At 61.1% G+C, this 21,856-nt stretch overlaps 1 protein-coding gene and 1 long non-coding RNA gene across 3 annotated transcripts in view; both read left to right on the top strand.

The window, feature by feature from the left end:
* The first annotated feature begins 1,117 nt into the window (after positions 1 to 1,117).
* On the top strand, positions 1,118 to 2,100 carry LOC149125838 (uncharacterized). Its single transcript, XR_016210254.1, has 2 exons — positions 1,118 to 1,497; positions 1,884 to 2,100. It is a non-coding gene; the product is annotated as an uncharacterized LOC149125838 (long non-coding RNA).
* Positions 2,101 to 3,149: 1,049 nt separating this feature from the next.
* Positions 3,150 to 21,856, top strand: part of PLOD1 (procollagen-lysine,2-oxoglutarate 5-dioxygenase 1) — a 28,211-nt gene continuing 9,504 nt past the window's right edge. Inside the window, exons 1-9 of one of the 2 annotated variants that reach the window (XM_002721515.6) lie at positions 3,150 to 3,326; positions 11,964 to 12,055; positions 13,507 to 13,640; positions 14,904 to 15,067; positions 16,438 to 16,550; positions 17,411 to 17,474; positions 19,943 to 20,040; positions 20,746 to 20,847; positions 21,346 to 21,477. In XM_002721515.6, the coding sequence (XP_002721561.4) occupies positions 3,251 to 3,326; positions 11,964 to 12,055; positions 13,507 to 13,640; positions 14,904 to 15,067; positions 16,438 to 16,550; positions 17,411 to 17,474; positions 19,943 to 20,040; positions 20,746 to 20,847; positions 21,346 to 21,477 (975 nt within the window). In that variant the 5' untranslated portion in view covers positions 3,150 to 3,250. Of the gene's footprint in view, positions 3,327 to 5,439; positions 5,837 to 11,963; positions 12,056 to 13,506; positions 13,641 to 14,903; positions 15,068 to 16,437; positions 16,551 to 17,410; positions 17,475 to 19,942; positions 20,041 to 20,745; positions 20,848 to 21,345; positions 21,478 to 21,856 lie in introns of those variants that run through there. The other variant, XM_089299294.1, reaches the window with a different exon arrangement.

Below are 21,856 nucleotides of genomic sequence, written 5' to 3'. Positions count from 1 at the left end.
TATTTTTTTGTCACAGAAATTGTAGCATCATGATATATTCTTGGATCTTAGGTTTTTTTTTTTTTTTCCACAGGCAGAGTGGACAGTGAGAGAGAGAGAGAGACAGAGAGAAAGGTCTTCCTTTGCCATTGGTTCACCCTCCAATGGCCGCCGCGGCCAGCGCGCTGTGGCCGGCACACCGCGCTGATCCGATGGCAGGAGCCAGGAGCCAGGAGCCAGGTGCTTTATCCTGGTCTCCCATGGGGTGCAGGGCCCAAGTACTTGGGCCATCCTCCACTGTATTCCTGGGCCACAGCAGAGAGCTGGCCTGGAAGAGGGGTAACCGGGACAGAATCCGGCGCCCCGACCGGGACTAGAACCCGGTGTGCCGGCGCCGCTAGGCGGAGGATTAGCCTAGTGAGCCACGGCGCTGGCTGGATCTTAGGTTTTTAAAAAACATTTATTTATTTATTTGAAAGTCAAAGTTACACACACACACACACACACAGAGTCAGAGAGAGAGAGAGAGAGAGAGTCAGAGAGAGAGAGAGAGAGAGAGAGAGAGAGGTCTTCCATCCACTGGTTCACTTCCCAGTTGGCCGAAACGGCCGGAGCTGCACTGATCCGAAGCCAGGAGCCAGGAGCTTCTTCTGGGTCTCCTATGCAGGTGCAGGGGCCCAAGCACTTGGGCCATCTTCTACTGCTTTCCCAGGCTACAGCAGGGAGCTGAATCAGAAATGGAGCAGCTGGTGGACTCGAATTGGTGCCCATATGGGATGCTGGCACTGCAGGCTTCGGCTGTACCCCCTACACCACAGTGCTGGCCCCACTCTTACTTTTTTAAATTAAAGGAGTAGCCTGAATACCCTGAGGCCACTGCTCTTCTGTGACCAACAAAAGTAAATCGGAAAAAGCAGGTGAGAAAAGCTGAGGGGCGGGGCGAGGGGCGGGTCGCTGGAGGCTGCTCCCTCTCCCCCACCCCGGGGCCTCCTCTGGCCGGGTCTTCCAGTACCTCCCAGTCCAGCGAGTCCTGCGCCTTTAACTGTCCCCAGCACGTGTAGCACGTAGCTGGAGTAGCAGGAGTAACATCTGGGAGGCAGCCACTGCTGGTTAAAGAGACAGGCCCCTCCTTCTGGAAGAAGCGCGGCCGGAAGGGAACGGAGGGAACAGAAACAGATACAGAAGGGGCAGAGGGGCAGGCAGTGCCCGAGTGAATCCTTGGTCTTCCTCGGGGGACTTGGGCCCTCGCAGCCTCATAGCCCAGGTTTTTGTATTTTTTTTTTCCTATCTGCAGTTTGTCACCGCGATTCGGCGGTTTCCTCCATTCCAGCAAGAGGGGCGTCAGCGCTGGAGTCCAAGGCTGCTCCCCTCACCGCCGCCCACAGCACCTCCACTTCTCCGAGCCCCAGTTTCCCCAGTTCACGCATGGTGGCAACACCGAGCGTGACCCGAGGAGCGCGTGGACGACGGGACCAGCCAGCACCGCCTCTACTCATCCCCGCGTTTCCTGCTCCCAAGGTCTGGAACCTTCATCTGTATCCTCCCGGATCCAAAACATCCGGTGCCTTCTGGCCCGAGTGCTGTCCCCAGCTGCAGGGATTCCCAGCTGCGGGCCTCAGGGGAGAGGCAGAGCCCTGGATTCCACCCACGCCTCTTGCCTCTTCCCTTTGCTTGCCGTCTGCCTGGAGCTTGCTGTAGGTCCCTCTGGGCCTCGCTGCCGCCATCTGCACTCAGCAAAACTCTGTGCAACCAGGCCATCTCCACGTTCCCAGAGAGTGTCCCTCTCTCCTAAAAGTAACATGCGTTGGGGCCAGCATTGTGGCACAGCGGTTAAGCCACGGTCCAAGGTGCCAGCATCCCATATGAGCGCTGGTTCAAGTCCTGGCTGCTCTAATTCTGTCCAGCTCCCTGATGATGTGCTTGGGAAAGCAGCAGAGGACGGCCCAAGTCCTTGGACCCCTGCACCCACGTGGGAGAGCTGGATGAAGTTCCTGGCCCCTGGCTTTGACCTGGCCCAGTCCCCATTTGGGGAGTGCACCAGTGGATGGAAGACTCCTCTCACTGTCTCTCCTCTCTCTGTAAGTCCGCCTTTCAAATAAATAAATCTTTGGAAAAAAAAAAGTGTTGGTTTTGTTGGAATTGTACAAATAGAGAATATTCATTGCGAAAAAAAAAAAGTAGAAATAAGAAAATCAAACTACCTAGAAATCGTTCAGTATAAGTTTATAGATATTTAAAAAATCCCACAGCCTGGAAAATCCATGTGAACCTCTGGCTGTAAGAGATAGCGTCTCTATGCCGGTCTGCTGGGACAATGGCATATTCACCGAGCAGGGCCACTGGGCAGCCAGTGCTGGGGTCAGCGTCCTGCCCGGCTGACCCTGCGTGCTGCTGACTTCCCTGTCCCTGCCCCCCCCCCCGCCTGCCCCGGTTGTTTGTGACATCTGTGCCATCCCCTTCCAGGGGGTCCCCTGTACAGGAGCCGCCCCCACCCCAGTTGCGCCCCCCACCCACCACGCCAGAGCCTCGCTGTGCTGGAGAGAGGCAGGGGTTCCTGTCCGAGGGTGTCTTCCTGAGAAGGGAGGGCTTCTGTCCAGCCCGGGATGCTCCCGCTGACTTCGGTGGGGGCCCCCTTGCTCCAGGGTCCCTGGAATTTTGTTGGGCTCTGCGCACCTGGGAAGGGGCCCTACACACGGTCGCCCCTGATTTTACTCGTTAACCATGAACCTGGGGCCCCGCAGTTTGCCTCCAGGGATAAAGGCGGATTAACTGGCTCCCTCATTGGGGCTGGGGGTGCAGATGCACTGTTTGGAAAAGGTGGAGGGCTCTGAGCACACCGTGCCCACCCTGGCCCATTCCAGGCTGAGATTCCCGCCCCACCAACGCGCTCACAGGGGCCTGGCTTCCTGGGGGCCCGTCCCAGGCTGTCCTAAGCGCTACCGGCAACGTCGCCAACCCGGACAAGACCCGCGGAGCAGAGGAGCGAGCAGCCCCGCTTCTCGGGGGATCCGCCCGCGGCTCCCGGCTCCCGAAGCCGCCAAGCCCGGGCCGGGCACCGGGGTCTCAGAACCTCGCCCTCCGCGCGCCCCGGGCTCCGCGCGCACCCGCAGGAAAACCCTCCCCGGCGGGCAGGGGCTCGGGGAGGGGCGGGGGCGGGGACGCACCGCCCCCGGGGCGGGCCCCGTGCGTGGCAGCGGCCCCGCCGGCCGCGTCGCCAAGTTTCCAGTCCCGCGAGCGCCGCCGAGCCGCCGAGCGTCCCCAGGCCCCGGCCATGCGGCCCCTCCTGCTCCTGGCCCAGCTGGGCTGGCTGCTCCTGGCATCAGCGAAGGGCGATGCGAAGCCGGAGGGTGAGGGCGCGGCGGCCGGGCAGGGGCCGAGGCGGGCGGGCTGGACCCGGGGTCGCCTGGGCAGGGGCGGCGTGAGCGGGAGGCCTGGGCTGGGAGGGGTCCGGGTGCCGGCGACTCGTTCGGCTTCTCTTCTCGGGGCCTCCGGGTGCCACTGGTGCGCCCGGGGGGAGAGGGTGCCCGCCGAAGTCCGGTGGAGCCCGGGGGCGGTGCTCGGAGGCTACCGGCCTGCGGCCAGGCACCAGGGCAGCGCGATTGCTCCCTCGGACGCGGTTCCTGCTATAAGCCCATTTCTCAGCCGGCGAAGTGGACGGCCAGTGTTGATTCGCTTGCCCAAGGACGCCCAGTTTATGGGCCTTGGAACCGGGATCCACCCCGGTTCTGGGTCCAGCCTAGCCCGGAACCACGGGCGTGAGGGGTCCTGCGGTGTTGTGAGGAGTGGAGGTAGAAGGTGGAGCAGCGTCTCCCACCCGTGCCTTCTCCCACCCGTGGGCTGGGCTCCCCGCCAGGCTGGCCTTCCTCTCTCCAGTTCACACTGAGGCTAGGGTGGGTCAGTGCGGTGACTGCTGGGGGTTCCCTAGCCCTGGGGTGGTTGGTCCCTGGTCTCCTGGACTCCCCATCCAAGGGCTCCTTCTTCCCCAAGGCAGACTGCATTTCAGCCCTGAGCGGGTGCCACTCTCCTCCCCTGCGTGGGCCTCCTCCAGGGCTGCCCACTGAGCACCCAGGAGCCCCGAGGGGGGCAGCATAGACTGTGCGGAACCCCAGCCAAGCCGAGCCAGGCTGGCCATCCCTGCTCCTGGAGAACCAGGGAGCAGGGAGCTGGGGGGGGGGGGCAGTGGCACAGCAGCCAGAACCTGGGCTCTGCTGCTCGGCCCCGGAAAGAGGCCCCGGAAAGGGGCACCCCTGGGTGGTGAGTGCAGCCAGCCCTCCGGGTCCTCAGCGTCTGCGTCCACAGATCCAGCCACCGGCAGATGGAAAAAAACCCGCGCCTGTACTGGCTGTTTTTCCCTGCCATGATTCCCTAAGCAACATAGCGTGACAACTCTACGTGGCATTTACACGTGCTAGGCATCATAAGTCATTAGCAATGACTTACAGTCTATGGGAGGACGTGTGTAGGTTATATGCAAATATATATATTTTTTATTTTTTGACAGGCAGAGTGGACAATGAGAGAGAGAGAGATAGAAAAGTCTTCCTTTGCCGTTGGTTCACCCTCCAATGGCCGCCGTGGCCGGCACACCGCGCTGATCCGAAGGCAGAAGCCAAGTGCTTCTCCTGGTCTCCCATGGGGTGCAGGGCCCAAGCACTTGGGCCATCCTCCACTGTACTCCCTGGCCACAGCAGAGAGCTGGCCTGGAAGAGGGGCAACCAAGACAGAATCCAGCGCCCCAATTGGGACTAGAACCCGGTGTGCCGGCACCACAAGGCGGAGGATTAGCCTAGTGAGCTGTGGCGCCGGCCCAGTTATATGCAAATATTCTTATTGTTAAATTTTTCAAATAACTTTTTTTATTTTTTATTATTTGATAGGTAGAGTTATAGACAGTCAGAGAGAGAGAGAGAGACAGAGGGAAAGGTCTTCCTTCCATTGGTTCGCTCCCCAAATGGCTGCCATGGCCGGCGCTGTGCTGATCCGAAGGCAGGAGGCAGGAGCTTCTCCTAGTCCCCCATGCGGGTGCAGGGCCCAAGCACCTGGCCCATCCTCCACTGCCCTCCCAGGCCACAGCAGAGAGCTGGACTGGAAGAGGAGCAACCGGGACTAGAGCCCGGCGCCCATATGGGATACCAGCGCCGCAGGTGGAGGGTTAACCAAGTGAGCCACAGCACCGGCCCCTATTGTTAAATTTTTTTAAAGATTTATTTGAAAAGCAGAGTTACAGAGAGGCAAAGGCAGAGAGAGAGAGAGAGAGAGAGAGAGGGAGGGAGATTGGGGTCTTCCATCCACTGGTTCACTCCCAACAGCCGGAGCTGGGCTGATCCGAAGCCTGGAGCCAGGAGCTTCTTCCAGGTCTCCCACGTGAGTGCAGGGGCTGAAGCACTTGGGCCATCTTCCACTGCTTTCCCAGGCCATAGCAGAGAGCTGGATCGGAAGTGGAGCAGCTGGGACTTGAACCAGTGCCCATATGGGATGCTGGCACTGCAGGCGGTAACTTTACCTGCTACGCCACAGCGCCGACCCTGTTTATTTATTTATTTGTTTTACTTATTTATTTTTATCCATGTGAAAGGCAGAGTCACAGAGAGGCAGAGATCCTCAAATCCATCCGAATGCTGTGACAGCTGGGACTGGGCCAGGCCAAAGCCAGGAGCTGCAGACTCAGTCCAGGCCTCCCCCGTGGCTGGCAGGGCCCCGTGGGCTTGGGCATCACCTGCTCCCGGGGTGCACATCATCAGGAAGCTGGAACCGGAAGGGGAGCTGGGACCCAAAGCCAGACGCTGTGAGAGGGATGTGGCCTCCCGAGCAGCGTCTTCGCTGCTGTGCCAGACGCCTGTCTCGCGTGCCGTTTTGGGTAAGGCCTTGGAGTTTGGTGTCCTGAGTGGGTGGGGGTGTCCTGGAGCCAATCCCCTGGGGATTACCGGGCGACTGGACCTTCTTTGTGCTGTTGTGTGGTTTCATCCCCATGAGGCTCGGTGTTCTAGCTGCAAAACCAGTGATAATACCTCGCTCGCGCTGCAGGGGTCCCATGGGATAAGGCCGGTGGGTGAGAGTTTGACCCTCAGCGGTGGGCGTGATCTCCCTGGGCCCAGGGCTGCCGGCTTTCCAGGAGGCCGGCAGGGCCTCAGGACAGGCCAAAACGCCCGTGAGGGGCAGGCGGCGTGGCACAATGGCTTAGGCCGCCATGGCTCGGGACACCTGCGTCCCATATGGACGTGCCTGGGATGGAGTCCGGCTTCCGCTTCTGCTCCAGCTCTCTGCTGATGTCCTTGGGAGGCAGCACAGGATGGCCCGAGTGCTTGGTTTCCTGCCACCCGCTTGGGAGACCCAGATGGAGTTCCTGGCTGCTGGCCTTGACCTGGCCTGGTGCCAGCTATTGTGGCCCTTTGGGGGAATGGAGCAGCGCATGGAAGACCTCCTTGTCTCTCTGCCTTTTAATAAAAAATCTTTAGAAAAAAAGTCAGTGGGGGAGATGCTAAGCCCAGGGCTGGGCTGGGAGTGTGTGCAGAGGGCCTGTGGCCTGGGTCCCCTGACTGCCCAAAGCCAGAAGCCCCATAACCACCCCTCCTTTTTGCCCTGGGCATCTGCTGATGTGAGCCTCGTTCTCCCAGGACAGTTCCCGGAGGAGGCCAGAGAGGGGCCGAACTGATGAGAGGGCCTCAGGTGCCCGACTCCCAGGGTGCTGCTGTGGGCGGGGGCGGGCTCAGGGTGGCGCTACTGAGGCCACGCAGGGGAAGCGCCCAGCAGAACCCGTGCACTCCCCAAGCAGGGCCTGACGCCAGGCCACTAGCGGGGTGAGGCCCTTCGCTCTCCTAGCTCCATTTGCACCCTTCGACTAGGTGAGAAGTTATCAGCTCCATTTTGCAGGTGGGAAAACCGAGGCCCTGAAAGCTTAAACACACCTGTCTTGGGTTGCTGCATCTCGTTGCAAGTAGAGTCAGCGACTGGGGCCCAGACCTGCTGGCCTCCAACTCTGCAGGCAAGGGGCTGCCGCCGGAAATGCTGCCTCGGGGAGCCTCCTCTGCCCCCCGACCCGGCTGCAATGACACCTGCAGCCGGCCGGACAGGCAGTCGGACGAGATGGTCATTTTCCCTGCTGGCCTCAGAGCTGCTCGCTGACCCCAGGCCGGGGCAGCCCCGCACCCCCAGGGAGGCCAGCTCCCCCTCCCCCGGCAGGCAGCTGGCGAGGAGCAGACACAGGGGCGTGGCCTGGGTCCCAGTGTGGGGAAGGGGATTTGCTTTGGGGTCTTGGGGAGTGTGGTGGGAGGGGGCGCCCTTGGCAGCTGGGTATCCCCTCACCTGAACACCTGTGGACGGTTTTCACATGCAGGGGCACCAGGCGAGGGGGACACACAGCTCCTCACCTCGGCAGACCCCCCCAATCTGATGGGGGAGACACTCCCCTCCAGCCCCAGGGACCCTTGTGTCTGAGGGAGGAGATGCTGTCTTGTCCTGGAAGCTTCCAGACCAGTGTGAGGGTCAGAAAAGGCCTTTAGCAGTGGGATGTGCAGACAAGCAGCGGGCCCGGATGCCCGAGCCCTCTCTGGCTCTTGGAGAGACTGATTCCCGGCTCTCTGGCTGGGCCCATGGCTGTGCCTGCAGGCCTTGGCTTGGCCGTGTCCAGGGAAGGACAGCTGCTGGCGTCAGAGGCTCCCAGGAGGTCAGCTGGACTTGGGTGGGCCGTGCTGTCCCACGGCAAGGAGTGGGTGCTGAGCACTTTACAGACATCAGCTCGTCCAGTTGTCACGGGTCCCTGGAGGGCCCCTTGGTGTCCACGCACGTGGGTTCCAGGGTTCCCACACATGCCAAAACCCAAGGCTGCCCGAGTTCTGTACGTAAAACGGTGTGGTGTTTGCATGGAACCGACACACACCTGCCCATATACTTTATTTATGTATAAAGATTTATCTATCTGAAAGGCAGAACAAGAGAGGGAGAGAGAGGAAAAAGGAGAGAGGGAGAGACAGAGAGAGAGAGAGAGATCTTCCATCTGCTGCTTCACTCCCCAAATGGCCACAATGGCCAGGGCTGGGCCGGGCTGAAGCCAGGAAGCTGGAACTCCATCCAGGCCTCCCACGTGGGTGGCAGGGGCCCGAGTACTTGGGCCATTTTCTGCTGCTCTCCCAGGCACAACAGCAGGGAACTGGATCAGAAGTGGAGCAGCCGGGACTCCAACCAGCGCCCATATGGGATGCTGGCGTCACATGTGGAAACTTAACCTGCTGTACCCCAATGCTGGGCCCCCCTTACACCTTAACTCAACTCTAGATGCTTGGTAACCCCTAATACAATATAAATGCTACACAACCAGTAGTTACACTGGGGCCGGTGTTGTGGCATAGCAGGTGAAGCCACCACCTGCAATGCTGCCACCCATGTGGGTGCCAGTTTGAGTCCCAGCTGCTCCACTTCTGATCCAGCACCTTGATAATGTGCCTGGGAAAGCAGCAAAAGATGGCCCTAGGGCTTCGGCCCCTGCACCCATGTGGGACACTTAACTGGAGCTGCTGGCTCCTGGTTGGAGTGTGGCACAACCCTGGCCATGTGGCCATCAGCAGGTGGGAGCTCTCTCTCTGTCTCTCCCTCCCTCTCTGTAACTCTGCCTTTCAAATAAACAAAATAAATGTAAAAACAACCAAAAAAACAAAACCCAAACCCAACCAGTTGCTACTCTGCGTTCTTTAGGGAATGATGACAGGAAAGGAAATCTACGTGTTGAGCACAGAAGCAGCTTTTTGCTGACTGTTTCGGGGCTGCACTTGGTTGAACTGTACCTGCAAGGAGGAAGGGCCGGCTGTATTGCCGTTATCCGCGGTATCCGCTCTTACAGACTTTGCATGGGAGGCCAGGCACGGAGGTTCACTGGCCTTCCTAGCAGCCTGTCTTCCTGCCCCATCCTTTGTCCATCTGGGGAAATCATTGCTGGACTTTGGGCAGCAGGTGGGGGAAGCTGGGTGTTCCGGATGCCAGGCTGATGTGGGCCCTGGACTTAGCCCAAGGCTGGCTGCGGCGGCAGACAGAAAGCAGGTGGGCGGGGCCCTGGGGCTCAGAAACCCGATCCTCCACCCGACTCCCTGTGGTTGCCCAGAGTCCGGGCCTGCGGGCTGGTGGGTTGGAAAAAGGCCTGGTGACTGGCGTTGGGGTCCCTGTCCGGGGAGGCCTGAGAGGGGGCGTGGGGATGCTGCGGTGGGGGTCTCTGGCACTCGGAGATGCTGGGCTCTTGGGCAGGGCAACGGTGAGGCTCAGGGCGTGGGCGTCTGGAATGGCAGACCTGGTTTTCCGCAGGTTGTTCAGCCGCTCTGTGCCTGCCTCATCAGGTGGCGACGGTCAAACAGGATGACGAATGCCACACGCTTCGCACAGCACCTGCACGTGGTATCTTTACACCTGTCGCACACCGCTCCTCGGGCACGCTCAGTCCCAGCCAGGTTGGGGGAGGGGAGCCGAGGAAATGATGTGGCCCAGGCCTGGCACGGGACAGAGGAGCAGGTCTGTGTCTGTGCCCGACTACCAAGTGCTGGGCAACCAGAGCGACCAGATGAGGGCATGAGATTAAGTGGGGCTTCCTGGAGGAGGTGGACCAGCCGCTTCTTGGCGGGAAGGAGCAAGTGTCACAGTCAGGTCAAGGGAATAGGGGGCAGCCTGGCTGTATGGGGGGAGTGAGAGGTGGTGCCAGGGTCCCTGGGGGTGGGGCTTGCCTTGTGTTCTGCTGTGAACACCTCCCAGACCCTGCATTGGCGCCAGGGGGGCATGGGCTGGGATGGTGGCTCCCCAATATGGCCGACCTCAGAAATGACCCAGGGACCGCCGGAAGGATCCAGAGTCCTGGGCCCACCTTGGACCTCTGGCCCTGGGGCCCAGGAATCTGAGATCTGGTGGGATCTTCAGCAGGGGCGTGGGTGCTGCATGGCCCAGGGAAGCTGGGGTTTGTTGAGGTCCCAGCGCAGGCACCTGACAGCAGGGAAGAGGCAGGCCGAAGGGGAGGCCGGTGGGCATGGGGGGGGGGGTGCCGCGTGGCCAGGGCCCGCCTCTCTAGCCCAGCCAGTTTCCTGGACGACAGATGGGGAGACAGGGATGGCTTGGCGGCCAGGGCCTGGGCACTGCACACAGTCAGATTAAATCTAAGAGAGGGGACGTGGGTCCGGGCTTCTGGTGCGCTCATCTTGGGGCCTGCCCCTGGGGCGAGGTCCTCCCCGGCTGTGCGCCTCGGCTTCCTCACCGTCCAGTGCCCAGTGCAGGGCCCTTGTGTGCCAGGCGCTCCGGGCACAGTGCGCAGCTGCATGGGGGCTGGCGGCTTCCACTGCGGTGATTTGGATGCAGGAATTTGAGAAGGGAGCCCCGGGACCATCCCCCACCCTCGGCCCCTCCCCTGCTGCCTGCCTTCACCAGACTTTTCCAAAAGGCGCAGCTAGACTCTTACACACAGAGCTTTTTCCATCTGTGAAATGTGACCCCTTTCCTGTCCCCAGCCAGCCCCTGTTGACAAGAGGGCCTCAGCGGGTGGCTCTGGCTCCCCTCACCTCGGGGAATGGGGACCCAGCCATCCTGGCAGGAGTCGGGGAACCCTTTCTCTTCCTTCCCGGCCTCCAAGTCATTCTCCACCACGAGCACCCCCTCTCCATACCTGCTGGTGCATTCGTGCCCCACTCCTGCCCCAGCAAGGGCCCCCAGCTGATGCCGGCCAGTCCCTGCAGGGCTGCCTGGCGCCAGCCCTCTGCCCTGGGGCCAGCAGTGGGGCTTCTGCACAGCCTCGGCCAGCTCTGACCAGTGAGACCTCTTTGTTCTCTGGCCCCAGGCGTCTCCTGACTCCCTGGGGCTGGGGAAGGGGGAGGGCTCACTTGCCTGCCCTTGGCCTGGCCATTTGTTTGTTCCGTTCACCCAGAAACCCATGAGTCTGGGACCCTCCACAGTGTGGCACCAATGATGACAGCTGCCACTGGGTCCTGCCTCTGAGGCTGGAGGCCAGAGGGCAGGAGCAATCTGAGGAGGCTTCATGGAGGCAGTGGTGGGGAAAGGGTGTCATTGTCAGTAGCCGTGTGGCCTGGAGGAAGGTTAGAGACTGGAGACACGTAGGTAGCCAGGGCAGGAGGGGAGGCCCCAGCTGGAGGACTGCAGGGTGGAGGGGTGAGGACATCACCTAGCCGGACCAGGGAGGGCCTTGACTGCTGGGGCAAGGCCTCATTCAGCTGGCCCAGTGACTTGGGAAGTGGGCACTGTCGTTATCACAACTTCACAAGACGGAAACTGAGCCTCAGAGAAGCCGAGGACTTGCCGGGGGGCACACAGCTGGTAAGGGGCAGAGCTGGAATTCTCATCGGGCAGGCCAGCTCCAGACCCGGCTTCCCAGGTTTCCCAGAGCTGCTGGGTGGGGAATTTGTCTCAGCAGGTTCTATTGCAGAGAGGAGCCACACTGCAGAGTCTGGGAGAGGCCACCTGTTAGAGAGGCAGTGACAGCTGCTCTGGCCCCAGGTCACAAGTGGACTCATGAGGAATTTCAAGTCACTTTCTACGGTGGACCAACTCAGCCTGGAGCGTGGTGTTGGGAGAACGCAGGGCTATGTGAAGCTTGGGGAGATCGAGTGTGGGATGGATTAGTAATGTCTGCCCTGGGTGCAGGCATGGAGACGGTGCCTCTGAGCCTTGTGTTTGCCATCCCGGTGCTAACGTCCCGCACTGGCTGGAGAGACGCCCCTGGCAGCAGCAGTTGGAGCACATGTTCCCCTGCCCCTGAAAGCTGAAGGTGCAGACACCTTTCCCGTGGCTGCTGCCTGAGCGGTTGGTCAGTTAGCAGGTGGAAGGAGCCCTGGGAGGGAATCAGGAGACCCGGCTGGGTGCTCGCGGCCACCTCTCTTCCTGCCTGCACCCTTGTGGGTTAACTTGTTGACATGGAGATGTGCGAGGCCAGGATTTGCCAGGTCCCTGCAGATTGTGACCTCTCCCCTTGTCTGTCTGTTCCCATCCACGCCCTCCCGTGTCCGCAGACAACCTCTTGGTCCTCACTGTGGCCACGAAGGAGACGGAGGGCTTCCGCCGCTTCAAGCGCTCAGCCCAGTTCTTCAACTACAAGATCCAGGTAATGGGGCTTCCTGGGCAAGGCAGAGACTGCGAGGGGAACCTGGAGGCCCACGTCTCCCCCCCCCCCCGCCCCCGCCCCGACACTGCAGGGCCCCTGAGGCGGACTTGGAGGAAAATGAGCTGAGTTGGGGCCGGTGCTGTGACACAGCAGGTTAAAGCCAATGTCTGCAGCATCGGCATCCCACTGGATGCTACTGGCTGCATCCTACTGGCTGCTCCACTTCCAGTGCAGCTCTCTGCTATGGCCTGGGAAAGCAGTAGAAGATGGCCCCTGCACCCATGTGGAAGACCTGGAGGAACCTCCTGGCTCCTGGCTTTGGATCAGCCCAGCTCTGGCCGTTGTGGCCATTTGGGGAGTGAACCAATGGATAGAACACTCTTCTCTCTCTCTCTCTCTCTCTCTCTCTCTGTTTCTCTCTCTCTCTGCCTCTCTGAAACTCTGCCTTTCAAATAAATAGGTAAATCTTAAAAAAAAAAAAAAAAGCAAATGAGCGGGTTAGGAGAGGAGGAGGCAGCAGGGGTGACAGCCTGAGCCAAGTCTAGGAGGTGGGCGAACGGTGAGGCTGGGCTGGCGAGGTGTAGGGTGGTGCTCGGACGTTAGCATGCAGAAGACTCGGGGCGGGGGCGGGGGCGGGGGCAGGATTCGAGGACAGGGCCTGGGAACCAGCATTCCCACAGACTCCCCAAGGTGAGCTTGGGAGGGACACGGTGTGGAGACCTCGCCTGTGGTGTGAACTCCTCCCTCAAGCAATGGGAGCCAATGCCCAGTCCCGCAGTGGGCTGGGCTTGGGGGCCTCTGCACAGTCTGGGGACTGAGCCCCACAGGGGGACTGCCCTGCACTCAGCTGAGTGTCCCGAGTGCTTGTGGTGGGCCCTGGGGTAGAGCGATGGACGAGACACCCCAGGCCACTGCCTAGAGCTTGCCGTCCAGTGGCACTGAGCCAGAAGGAAGGTGTGTTACTAGCTCACACGAGTGAAGCTTGGAGCAGAACGGGCCCTCAGGCCTCGCCGGATCCGAGGCTCCGAGATGCAGAACAAAGACTTTGGCTTTGTCTTTCCACCCCGGGGTGCTGCTATTTGTTTTCATTTGCTGATGTACTTTCTTCACATGGTCGCCAGGTGACTGCCAGCCACACACCCACATACCCCATACACATACTAAGACAACCTGTCCTTAATTTTAAAAAGTCCCAGGGAAGGCTCTGATAGGCCATGCTTGGGTCACATGCTCACGTGTGGGAGGGGCAGGAGGGATGGGGCATTCTGATTGGCCAGATGCGGTCATGTGACCGCTGGAGGCGCCAGGTCAGCCTCACACACATTCCCCACAGGGGAGGATTGGAGGTGCTGGGCAAACAAAGGCAAAGATGTTCCTGGTGCAGCTGAGGGTGGAGATTTGACTGGAAAAGCCTTTACCAGAAGCCGGTGCTAAGGGGTCTTTCTCTGCAGGCGCTGGGCCTGGGGGAGGACTGGCCCGTGGAGAAGGGGCTGTCCGCAGGGGGAGGGCAGAAGGTTCGTCTGCTGAGGAAGGCTCTGGAGAAGCACGCAGACAAGGAGGACCTGGTCGTTCTCTTCACTGACAGGTGAGCGGGGTGCAGAGAGAGAAGGCGAGAGGTGGCTCTTCTAGCCACGGGCTGCGACAGCCAGGTCGAGGCTAGGCCAAAGCCTGGAGCCAGGAACTCCATCCGAGTCTCCCACGTGTATAGTAGGGGCCTTCGGCCGTCTTCTGCTGCTTTCTTAGGCACACCAGCAGGGAGCTGCGTGGAAGTGGAGCATCTGGGACTGTACCCGGCCCTCCGTACGGGGTGCTGGCATCCGGGACTGTACCCGGCCCTCCTGTACGGGATGCTGGCATCCAGGACTGTAACCGGCCCTCCGTACGGGATGCTGGCAGTAGGGACTGTAACCGGCCCTCCGTACGGGATGCTGGCATCCAGGACTGTAACCGGCCCTCCGTACGGGGTGCTGGCATTGCCAGCGGCGGCCTAACCCCTGTGCCACAGCGCAGGCCCCTGTCCGTTGTGTTTCAGATACCATGCTGGTGCTCGCTTCGTAGACTAAAGTGCCAACATGACTCACAGGCAGTGGGAGGCCAGACGCTTCAGGGAGCTTGCTTTCTTGCAGCTTTCTGGAACCGGACCTGCGGTGTCTCCGAGGGGTGCCCGTGTCCAGAAACGAGGCTGCCCCAGAGTAGCGAGGATGACAGCGCCTCGGTCTAACTGGGGCGCCCGTAGTCTTCAGGAGACCCATGAACTTCGGATAAAACCCTCTGGTGTAGGTAGCTTGCACTGTGGTGCAATAGGTTAAGCCGCTGCCTGTGATGCCGGCATCCCATATGAGCACCTGTTTGAGTCTGGCTGCTCCACTTCCCATCCAGCTCCCTGCCCGTGCACCTGGGAAAGCAGCAGAGGATGGCCCAAGTGCTTGGGCCCCTGCACCCATGCGGGAGACCTGGATGGAGCTCCAGCCCCAGCTGTTGTGGCCATCTGGGGAGAAAATCAATGGGTGGAAGGTCTCTCTCTGGCTCTGCCTTTCAAATAACTAAATCTTAAAAACAGACAGACAAACAAAACCTCCCTGGTGTAGCCCTTTGTAGCCGCTTGGTGAAAAGATGGGAGGGGCCGCCTGCCTGAGACAGGGGCAGGTCTCTGCCCTGGGCAGGGGTAGAAGTGTGGCAGGTGGACCACGGAGCAGACCCGTTTTCCACATGGGGGCCCAGGCTGGCGTGCGTGGAGGGCTCTGGGGAATGCCGCGGCCCCTGGTCTGGGGAGAGCTGCGGCCCCTGGTCCCCCACGGGGCCCCTGCTCACCTCTGCGCCCCCTGGCTTCCCCCTGCTCTGGCCGCAGCTACGACGTGGTGTTTGCGTCGGGGCCCCGGGAGCTCCTGAAGAAGTTCCGGCAGGCCAGGAGCCAGGTGGTCTTCTCTGCCGAGGAGCTCATCTACCCGGACCGCAGGCTGGAGGCCAAATACCCGGTGGTGTCGGACGGGAAGAGGTTCCTGGGCTCTGGAGGTGAGAGACGGGGGCAGGGTGTGCGGCCCAGCAGAGGGGCCCGCCTCCGTGCCCCTCCCCCGCGTGGCATCCCGTGCGTGTGTCTAGGGCCCAAGTGTGGAACGTCCCGAACAGGGCTCTGGGATTGGAACCTGCACTCCGACAGGGGACGCCAGCGTCCTGGGTGGCAGCTTCACCCACAGTGCCGCAGCTCCGGCCCTGAGATTCTGATTTGTGTAAGCCCAGACCTGCTCCAGATCTGTTAGACAGCCGCCTGCCCGCACGGGCAGACCCGGGAGTCACTCTCGGTTCTTCCCGGTCTCCCTCCACCTCCTGTCCACTGGTGAACCACATCACCCCTCGCCTCCGGAACATCTCTCGCCACTGCCCTGGGGGTCCCCACCCTCACTGGGCCCCCGCCATCTGCAGTGTCCCCCGACTGCTCTGCCAGCCTCTGCCTCCGTCCCCTCCCCTTCCATCCCCCGCCCAGCAGCCAGAGGGGTCTTCACAAAACTTACAGATGCATTTACGTCTGCATGACTTCTGCTGCAGGAGAATCAAATCTAGAGGCCCCGTCCAGCCTCGGCTGGGGGATCTGTCCCCAGCGGCCCCGTCCAGCCTCGGCTGCGGGATCTGTCCCCAGAGGCCCCGTCCAGCCTCGGCTGCGGGATCTGTCCCCAGAGGCCCCGTCCAGCCTCGGCTGCGGGATCTGTCCCCAGAGGCCCCGTCCAGCCTCGGCTGGAGGATCTGTCCCCAGAGGCCCCGTCCAGCCTCGGCTGCGGGATCTGTCCCCAGAGACCCCGTCCAGCCTCAGCTGGGGAATCTGTCCCCAGAGGCCCCGTCCAGCCTCAGCTGGGGGATCTGTCCCCAGCGGCCCCTGTCCGTTGGCCCAGAGGGTGGGCACAGTTGGACGCCCGGCCCCGCCTGGCCCATGGGTAGGAGTGTCCTGGTTCTCTCCGCTCTCTCAGCAGTCTGTGTGCTGGACATGGTGGCCACCTCACTATGCCACAGCTCAGCCTTCAGATTACTGTGTCTGACCTTGGCTAGTCTCTGCCCTTCTCTGGGTTGTGGTTCCCAGATTACCGGGTAAAAGGGGCTCCAAGCCTGTGCCCACTGGCTCTGCTCCCCGGGGGTCCCTGGTCCAGTCCTATTCACCACCGGGATGGCGCTCAGTGCTGAGGCGCTGTACTTAATTAATCTTTCTGGACGCATTGTCAGCCAGTAACATTGAGTGGCAGGCCCATTTCAGGCCTGCAACCCACATGTCCTGAATCCAGGAGGACTTCTCAGAGGAGGCACATTTGGGAATAAAGGAGTGGGAGGTGTTTGAGAGGAGAGGGAGGGGTCGGGGGGGGCCCTGGCTTAGAGTCGCTGCCCACCCTCACCCCCAGGCTTCATCGGCTACGCCCCCAGCCTCCGCAAACTGGTGGCCGAGTGGGAGGGCCAGGACAGCGACAGCGACCAGCTCTTCTATACCAAGATCTTCTTGGACCCCGAGAAGCGGGTAAGAGGCAACGGGTGGGCCGAGCAGAGGGGAGGGAAATCCTGACTCCGACCGGCCAGGCTGCATGGGGACAGCCTCTCGGGGCCCGATCCCCTGGGTTGGTGACTTTGTCCGTTACAGCGGCTGTCAGTGGCTTAGGAACAGCAGACACTTCTTGGGGCCGGCGCTGGGGTGTTGTGGACTGACCCTCTGCCTGCAGCGCCGGCATTCCATGTGGGCACCAGTTCATGTCCCAGCTGCTCCACTTCCCATCCAGCTCCCTGCTAATGGCCTGGGAAAGCAGCACAAGATGGCCCAAGTCCTTGGGCCCCTGTACCCATGTGCCTCAAGACCCAGAGGAAGCTTCAGATTGGCCCAGCTCTGGCCATTGTGGCCATTTGGGGAGTGAACCAGCAGATGGAAGCCTCCCTCCCCCGTCTGCAACTCTGCCCCTCAAATAAATAAATACATCTTAAAAACAAACAAACAAACAAACAAACAAAAAAAAACAGACATTTTTCATGCCACCAGTCCAGGAGGCTGGGTGTGTGAACACAGTGGTGGGGTTCTCGGCCATAAAGCGCAGCCATGGCTGTGGTGTCCATAGGGCCGCCGTGGGGAGTAAACTAGTGGACGTGTGTGGAAGCTGCCAGGCGGCGGTGAGCCCGCAGCAAAGCGCTGAACGCTGTTTGTGGTCCTGGTTGTCCTCACTGCAGCCCGCGCTCTGTGGTCGCAGCCATGGGAATAGTGGGTCCCAGCGCTCTGCTGCTGGCCCTCGCCGGGCTCCTGATGTGACAAGGCAGAGCCGGGCGGGGACAGGCGCCGCCCCGGTGTGAGGGGGTTCTGGTCCCTGCTGCAGGCCGGTGGTCTCTTTTCCACAGGAGCGCATCAACATCACGCTGGACCACCGCTGCCGCATCTTCCAGAACCTGGACGGAGCCTTGGGTGAGCAGCCCTGCGGGAGGGGTGGGGCCCCGGTGCAGACGGACCCTGGGGAGGGAGGGAGGGGGGAGGGGAGGGGTCCAGGAGGAGATCCAGGCTGCTTCCGGTCTGGCTGCTGTGCTGGGGGGCTGTGGCCTTTTCCCTCCACCGCCCCCAGTGTCCCCAGAGACCACCGGCATCCTCGGAGCAGAGCTGTGTCTGTCTCAGCAGGGGGCAGGGAAGGGGGTGTTGTTCTGCCTGGGTGGAGCTGGGTCCTGCACACACTGGACCCCGCCCGCCCTGCCGGCCTCAGCCTCACAGGTGGGCCTCCTCCCCCTCCTTTCCCGGCCCTCCCACCTTCCAGGTGAAGGGTTCTCTGGCTGGGGGTGGGGCCTGAGCTGGCAGGGACTTGATGGACCACTTGGGAAGCAGAGGCTGCCTGGCCCTTGGGCCCAGCCTCTCGGCCATGGCTGGTGGTGATGTAGCTGTGCCACAGGTCTTACTAGGTGACCCCAAGCATGGCAAACTCCCTGCCCCCTACCCCAGGGCCTCAGTTTATCTGTCTTTGGTTCCTGGTGGTTGTATGGGGGCAAATGGGCCCTTGGAGAACCTAATGAAAGCCGTGGCTCTTTTCCCAGAAATGCAGCAACGGGACACCCCCGCCTGGGGTTCCCAGGGTTCGTGGTCCTATGTTAGGGAGCTGGGTCCCCGTCCCCTCCTGGCAGCCCAGGAGCCCACGCACAGGGGCTCTGCTCCCCCACGGCCAGAGGCCTCTGGGAAGAAGAGGCCCCCACGTAGCACAGGAGGCCACTCCGAGACATTGGTGGGGGGCTGGTGCTGGGTGCAGTAGCTCGGATGCCCCTCCTTGGGACACCTGCGCCTGGTTTGAGCCACAGCTCTGTTTGATTCCGGTTTCCTGCTAACGCAGACCCTGGGGGGCAGCAGTGAAGGCTCCAAGTCCCTGGGTCCCTGTACCCACGTGGGAGGCCTGGATGAGCTCCTGGCTCCAGGCTTTGGCCTGGCCCAGCCCTGGCTGTTGCAGCCATGTGGGGAGTGAACTAATAGATGGAAGATGCTCTCTGTCTCCAGCCTTTCTTTTTCTGTTTCTCTGCCTCTTAAATAAATAAAATAAATTTTTAATAGCTGTTATTTTGGTACAAAAATTTTGAAATCCATAGTTTTTTCATTAAAAAAAAAGGTTTATTTATTTATTGGAAGGCAGAGTTAGTGAGAAGGAGAGACAGAGAGAGCAAGATCTTCCGTCCGCTGGTTCACTCCCCAAGTGGCCACAATGACCAGGGCTGGGTCATGCTGATGCCAGGAGCATGGAACTCCATCAGGGTCTCCCACCTGGGTGCAGGGGCCCAAGCACTTGGGCCATCTTCTGCTGCTTTCCCAGGCTCGTTAGCAGGGAGCTGGATTGGAATGAAGCAGCTGGGACCCACTACACCATAGCGCCCGCCCCCATAATAGGCATTTTTCATGAACTTTTAAAAGACCGCTTGTATACATGGGTTTACCAAAAAAAAAAAAAAAAAAAAAAAGTGCCAAAATGAACTTATCTTTTAATTACATTTCCACAAACTTTCAGAATCCCTACTGTTTCTTTGAGAGGCAGACACACCACCCGTTTATAGAGAGAGACAAAGAGAGCTCCTACTCAGCGATTCACTCCCCAAACCCTGAAATGGCTGAGACTGGCTGGGCCAGAGCCGAGAACCAGGAAATCAGTCCAGGTCTCCCACAGGGGTCCCAGAGACCCAACTCCTTAAGCCGTCAGGGTGCATGTTGGCAGGAGGCTGGGCTCCGAGGAGTGGGAGCCGGAAGTGGAAGCCGGGTGCTCCCGTGAGGGCCGTGGGCATCCTGACTGCGAGGCACTGTCGCGTCTGTCAGTTGTTGCTGGCCCGTCTTCTTCCGTGAAGTCTCACAGCACAGGTGTTGGATCCCCACTGCCGGGGCTCCCTCTGCCGGGACAGGGTCCCCGGTGCTGCCCCGGCCCCCTGGCATGACTGGTGCACTCCCAGTCCTGCCTTCCGGACCCTCGTGTGTGGGGCTCGGTGGGGCTGTGTCTGGAGCTGGGATGTTCCAGGTCTTTGTTCTCTCTCTAGTGGGGTGGGGGGAGGACTTCAGGGGTCCCTGGAAATGGAATTCAAAGATAAGCTTATTTGGGTGCAGAAAAAAAAACAGTGGAAATCTGTGCGTAGTGTTTCCGTGAGCTTCTGGAAGCTCCCCGTCTGCACGGATGCATGAAGGGGCTGCGGTGGATTCTGGGATCACCACCGGCCAACTGTGGCCCCCACCACTTGCCAGACACTGAGTCTCCCCTCTCACCCCATGAGGAGGGGAGTGTGCCCATTTTACAGGCGGGGACATTGAGGCCTAAGGGGGTGGAGGGACTCGCCCAAGGTCAGAACCTGTTCAGTGCAGAGCTGGGATTGGAGTCCAGGCCTCTGGGCCAGACGCCCGATGGCATTGTGGTTTCTGACCCCTAGATGAGGTCGTGCTCAAGTTTGAGATGGGCCATGTGCGGGCGCGGAACCTGGCCTACGACACCCTCCCTGTCCTCATCCATGGCAACGGACCCACCAAGGTAGGGAGGGCCCCGACCCTGCCCCCACTGTGGGCCCACCGCTGCTCGAGGCCCCCTGGGAGCTTCGTGCCCTCACTTCTAAGCCCCACTTGGAGCCTCTCTCCCTGCTGGGCGGCAGACACAAGAGGCCACTGTCCCCCGCTAGGCCCACGCGGGGCTGCCAGAGCCCTCGACCCGGTGTCACCGAGGCGGAGTTGTACATTCTCTGAACATTTCCTGAGTGTTTGCACTGGGGAGTAGGCATGGCCAGCCGCGAGCGGGCAGGGGCTCCTGTGGCCATGGCGCGTGTCATCCGTGGCCGGGAGCAGGGGGCAGGGGGCAGGTGCACCTGACTGGCGCTGGGGAACTGGCGGATGGCTCCCAGTGTCTCTGAGTGTGGTCTGGGAGCACCTGCGTCTCACTCACACGGATGGGGAGATAAGCAGGCAGATTTCCTGGCTCCCCCGGGGGGCTGCCCTGCTGGCATCTCCAGGGGACGGGGCCCGGGAACCTGCATTTTACAAGCTTTCGGGAAATCCAAAGCGGAAGATGCGCTGGAGGCCCCCTTTCCCCTGCTCTCCCTGGAGCAGCCGTGGTGGTCTCGGGCGATGAAACTCGAGCGGGAGAGGGGTGGGTGTGGGTCCACCAGGGCCCCCAGGAGATGGGACTCGTGGCTGTGGGGGTGGGGCTGACCCGGCTCCTTGCTGACCCCACATCTTCCGACAGCTGCAGCTGAACTACTTGGGCAACTACATCCCGCGCTTCTGGACCTTCGAGACGGGCTGCGCCGTGTGCGACGAGGGCCTGCGCAGCCTCAAAGGCATCGGGGTGAGACTGCCGGGCCCGCCTAGGCCTGCGGGGTGCTGGGGGCTCTGCCTCCTGGGCCGTGCGAGGAGGATGGTGGTTTCTAGAGACTTGGTTGTTTCTGGAAGGGAAAGGGGTTGCAGCCCCATTGCCACCCAATGCCCCCTCCTGGAAGCCTTCCCAGACTGCACAGCGCCAGCACCCCCCACGTTGCCTGTGTTTCTGGTTTCTTCTGCCCAGTCCTGCAGCCCTTCCCCGGCTCACAAACCTCACTCATGTGTGGCTCACGTCACATGCCATGGCAGCCGGGTCTGACCAGTGCTGTCCACTGGGTCCTCACTCCACGCCTGGGACCCCATCGCCTGCTCCCTTGCACGCCTGCACAGCCTGCTTGGCACTGCCTGACCCAGACACCTTGCTGCTAAGTCCACACACGCCTGCCTCTGGCTCAGCCCACCCTCAGGGCTGGGCAGCGTGCAGCGTCTGGACCCTGGCGGACTCTGGTGCCTTCTCCCCGTGCAGGAGGAAGCTCTGCCCACGGTCCTGGTCGGCGTGTTCATTGAGCAGCCCACGCCGTTCCTGTCCCTGTTCTTCCAGCGGCTGCTGCGCCTCCACTACCCCCGGAAACAGATGCGGCTGTTCGTTCACAACCACGTGAGTCGCAGGTGCTACCGAGACCTCCGAGGAGCTCACTGGGCCGCCCAGTGCATGGCGGGCTGTGTCCCCGAATCACTCAGACTGGCCAGGCTGGACTCTCAGCAGCACCCCTTTTATGATGGGCTGTGTGCCCCTGGGTGTGTTACTCAACCTCTCTGTGCCTGGGCGATGGCAGTGATGCCAGCCGCCTCCAGTTGCTGCAGGGATAAGCGGGTTGACAGGTGGCACGCACAGGGGGAGCACACGGGAGATGCTGCCACTGTCGTCACTGTCACTTCTGTCCCTGCCCCCTTTAGTCTGTCCTAATTTGATAGCTGGATGGGTCTTCGTTCGGGTGTGCCCTCTGGGAGCCCGCCTGGATTCAGCGTTCCAGGCC

This window comes from Oryctolagus cuniculus, chromosome 7 (genome assembly GCF_051225735.1).
Source record: "Oryctolagus cuniculus isolate XC-2025 breed Fujian yellow rabbit chromosome 7, ASM5122573v1, whole genome shotgun sequence".
NCBI lineage: Eukaryota > Metazoa > Chordata > Mammalia > Lagomorpha > Leporidae > Oryctolagus > Oryctolagus cuniculus.
Note: the sequence above shows the minus strand (reverse complement) of the source record. Positions and strands in the feature narration are given on the sequence as shown.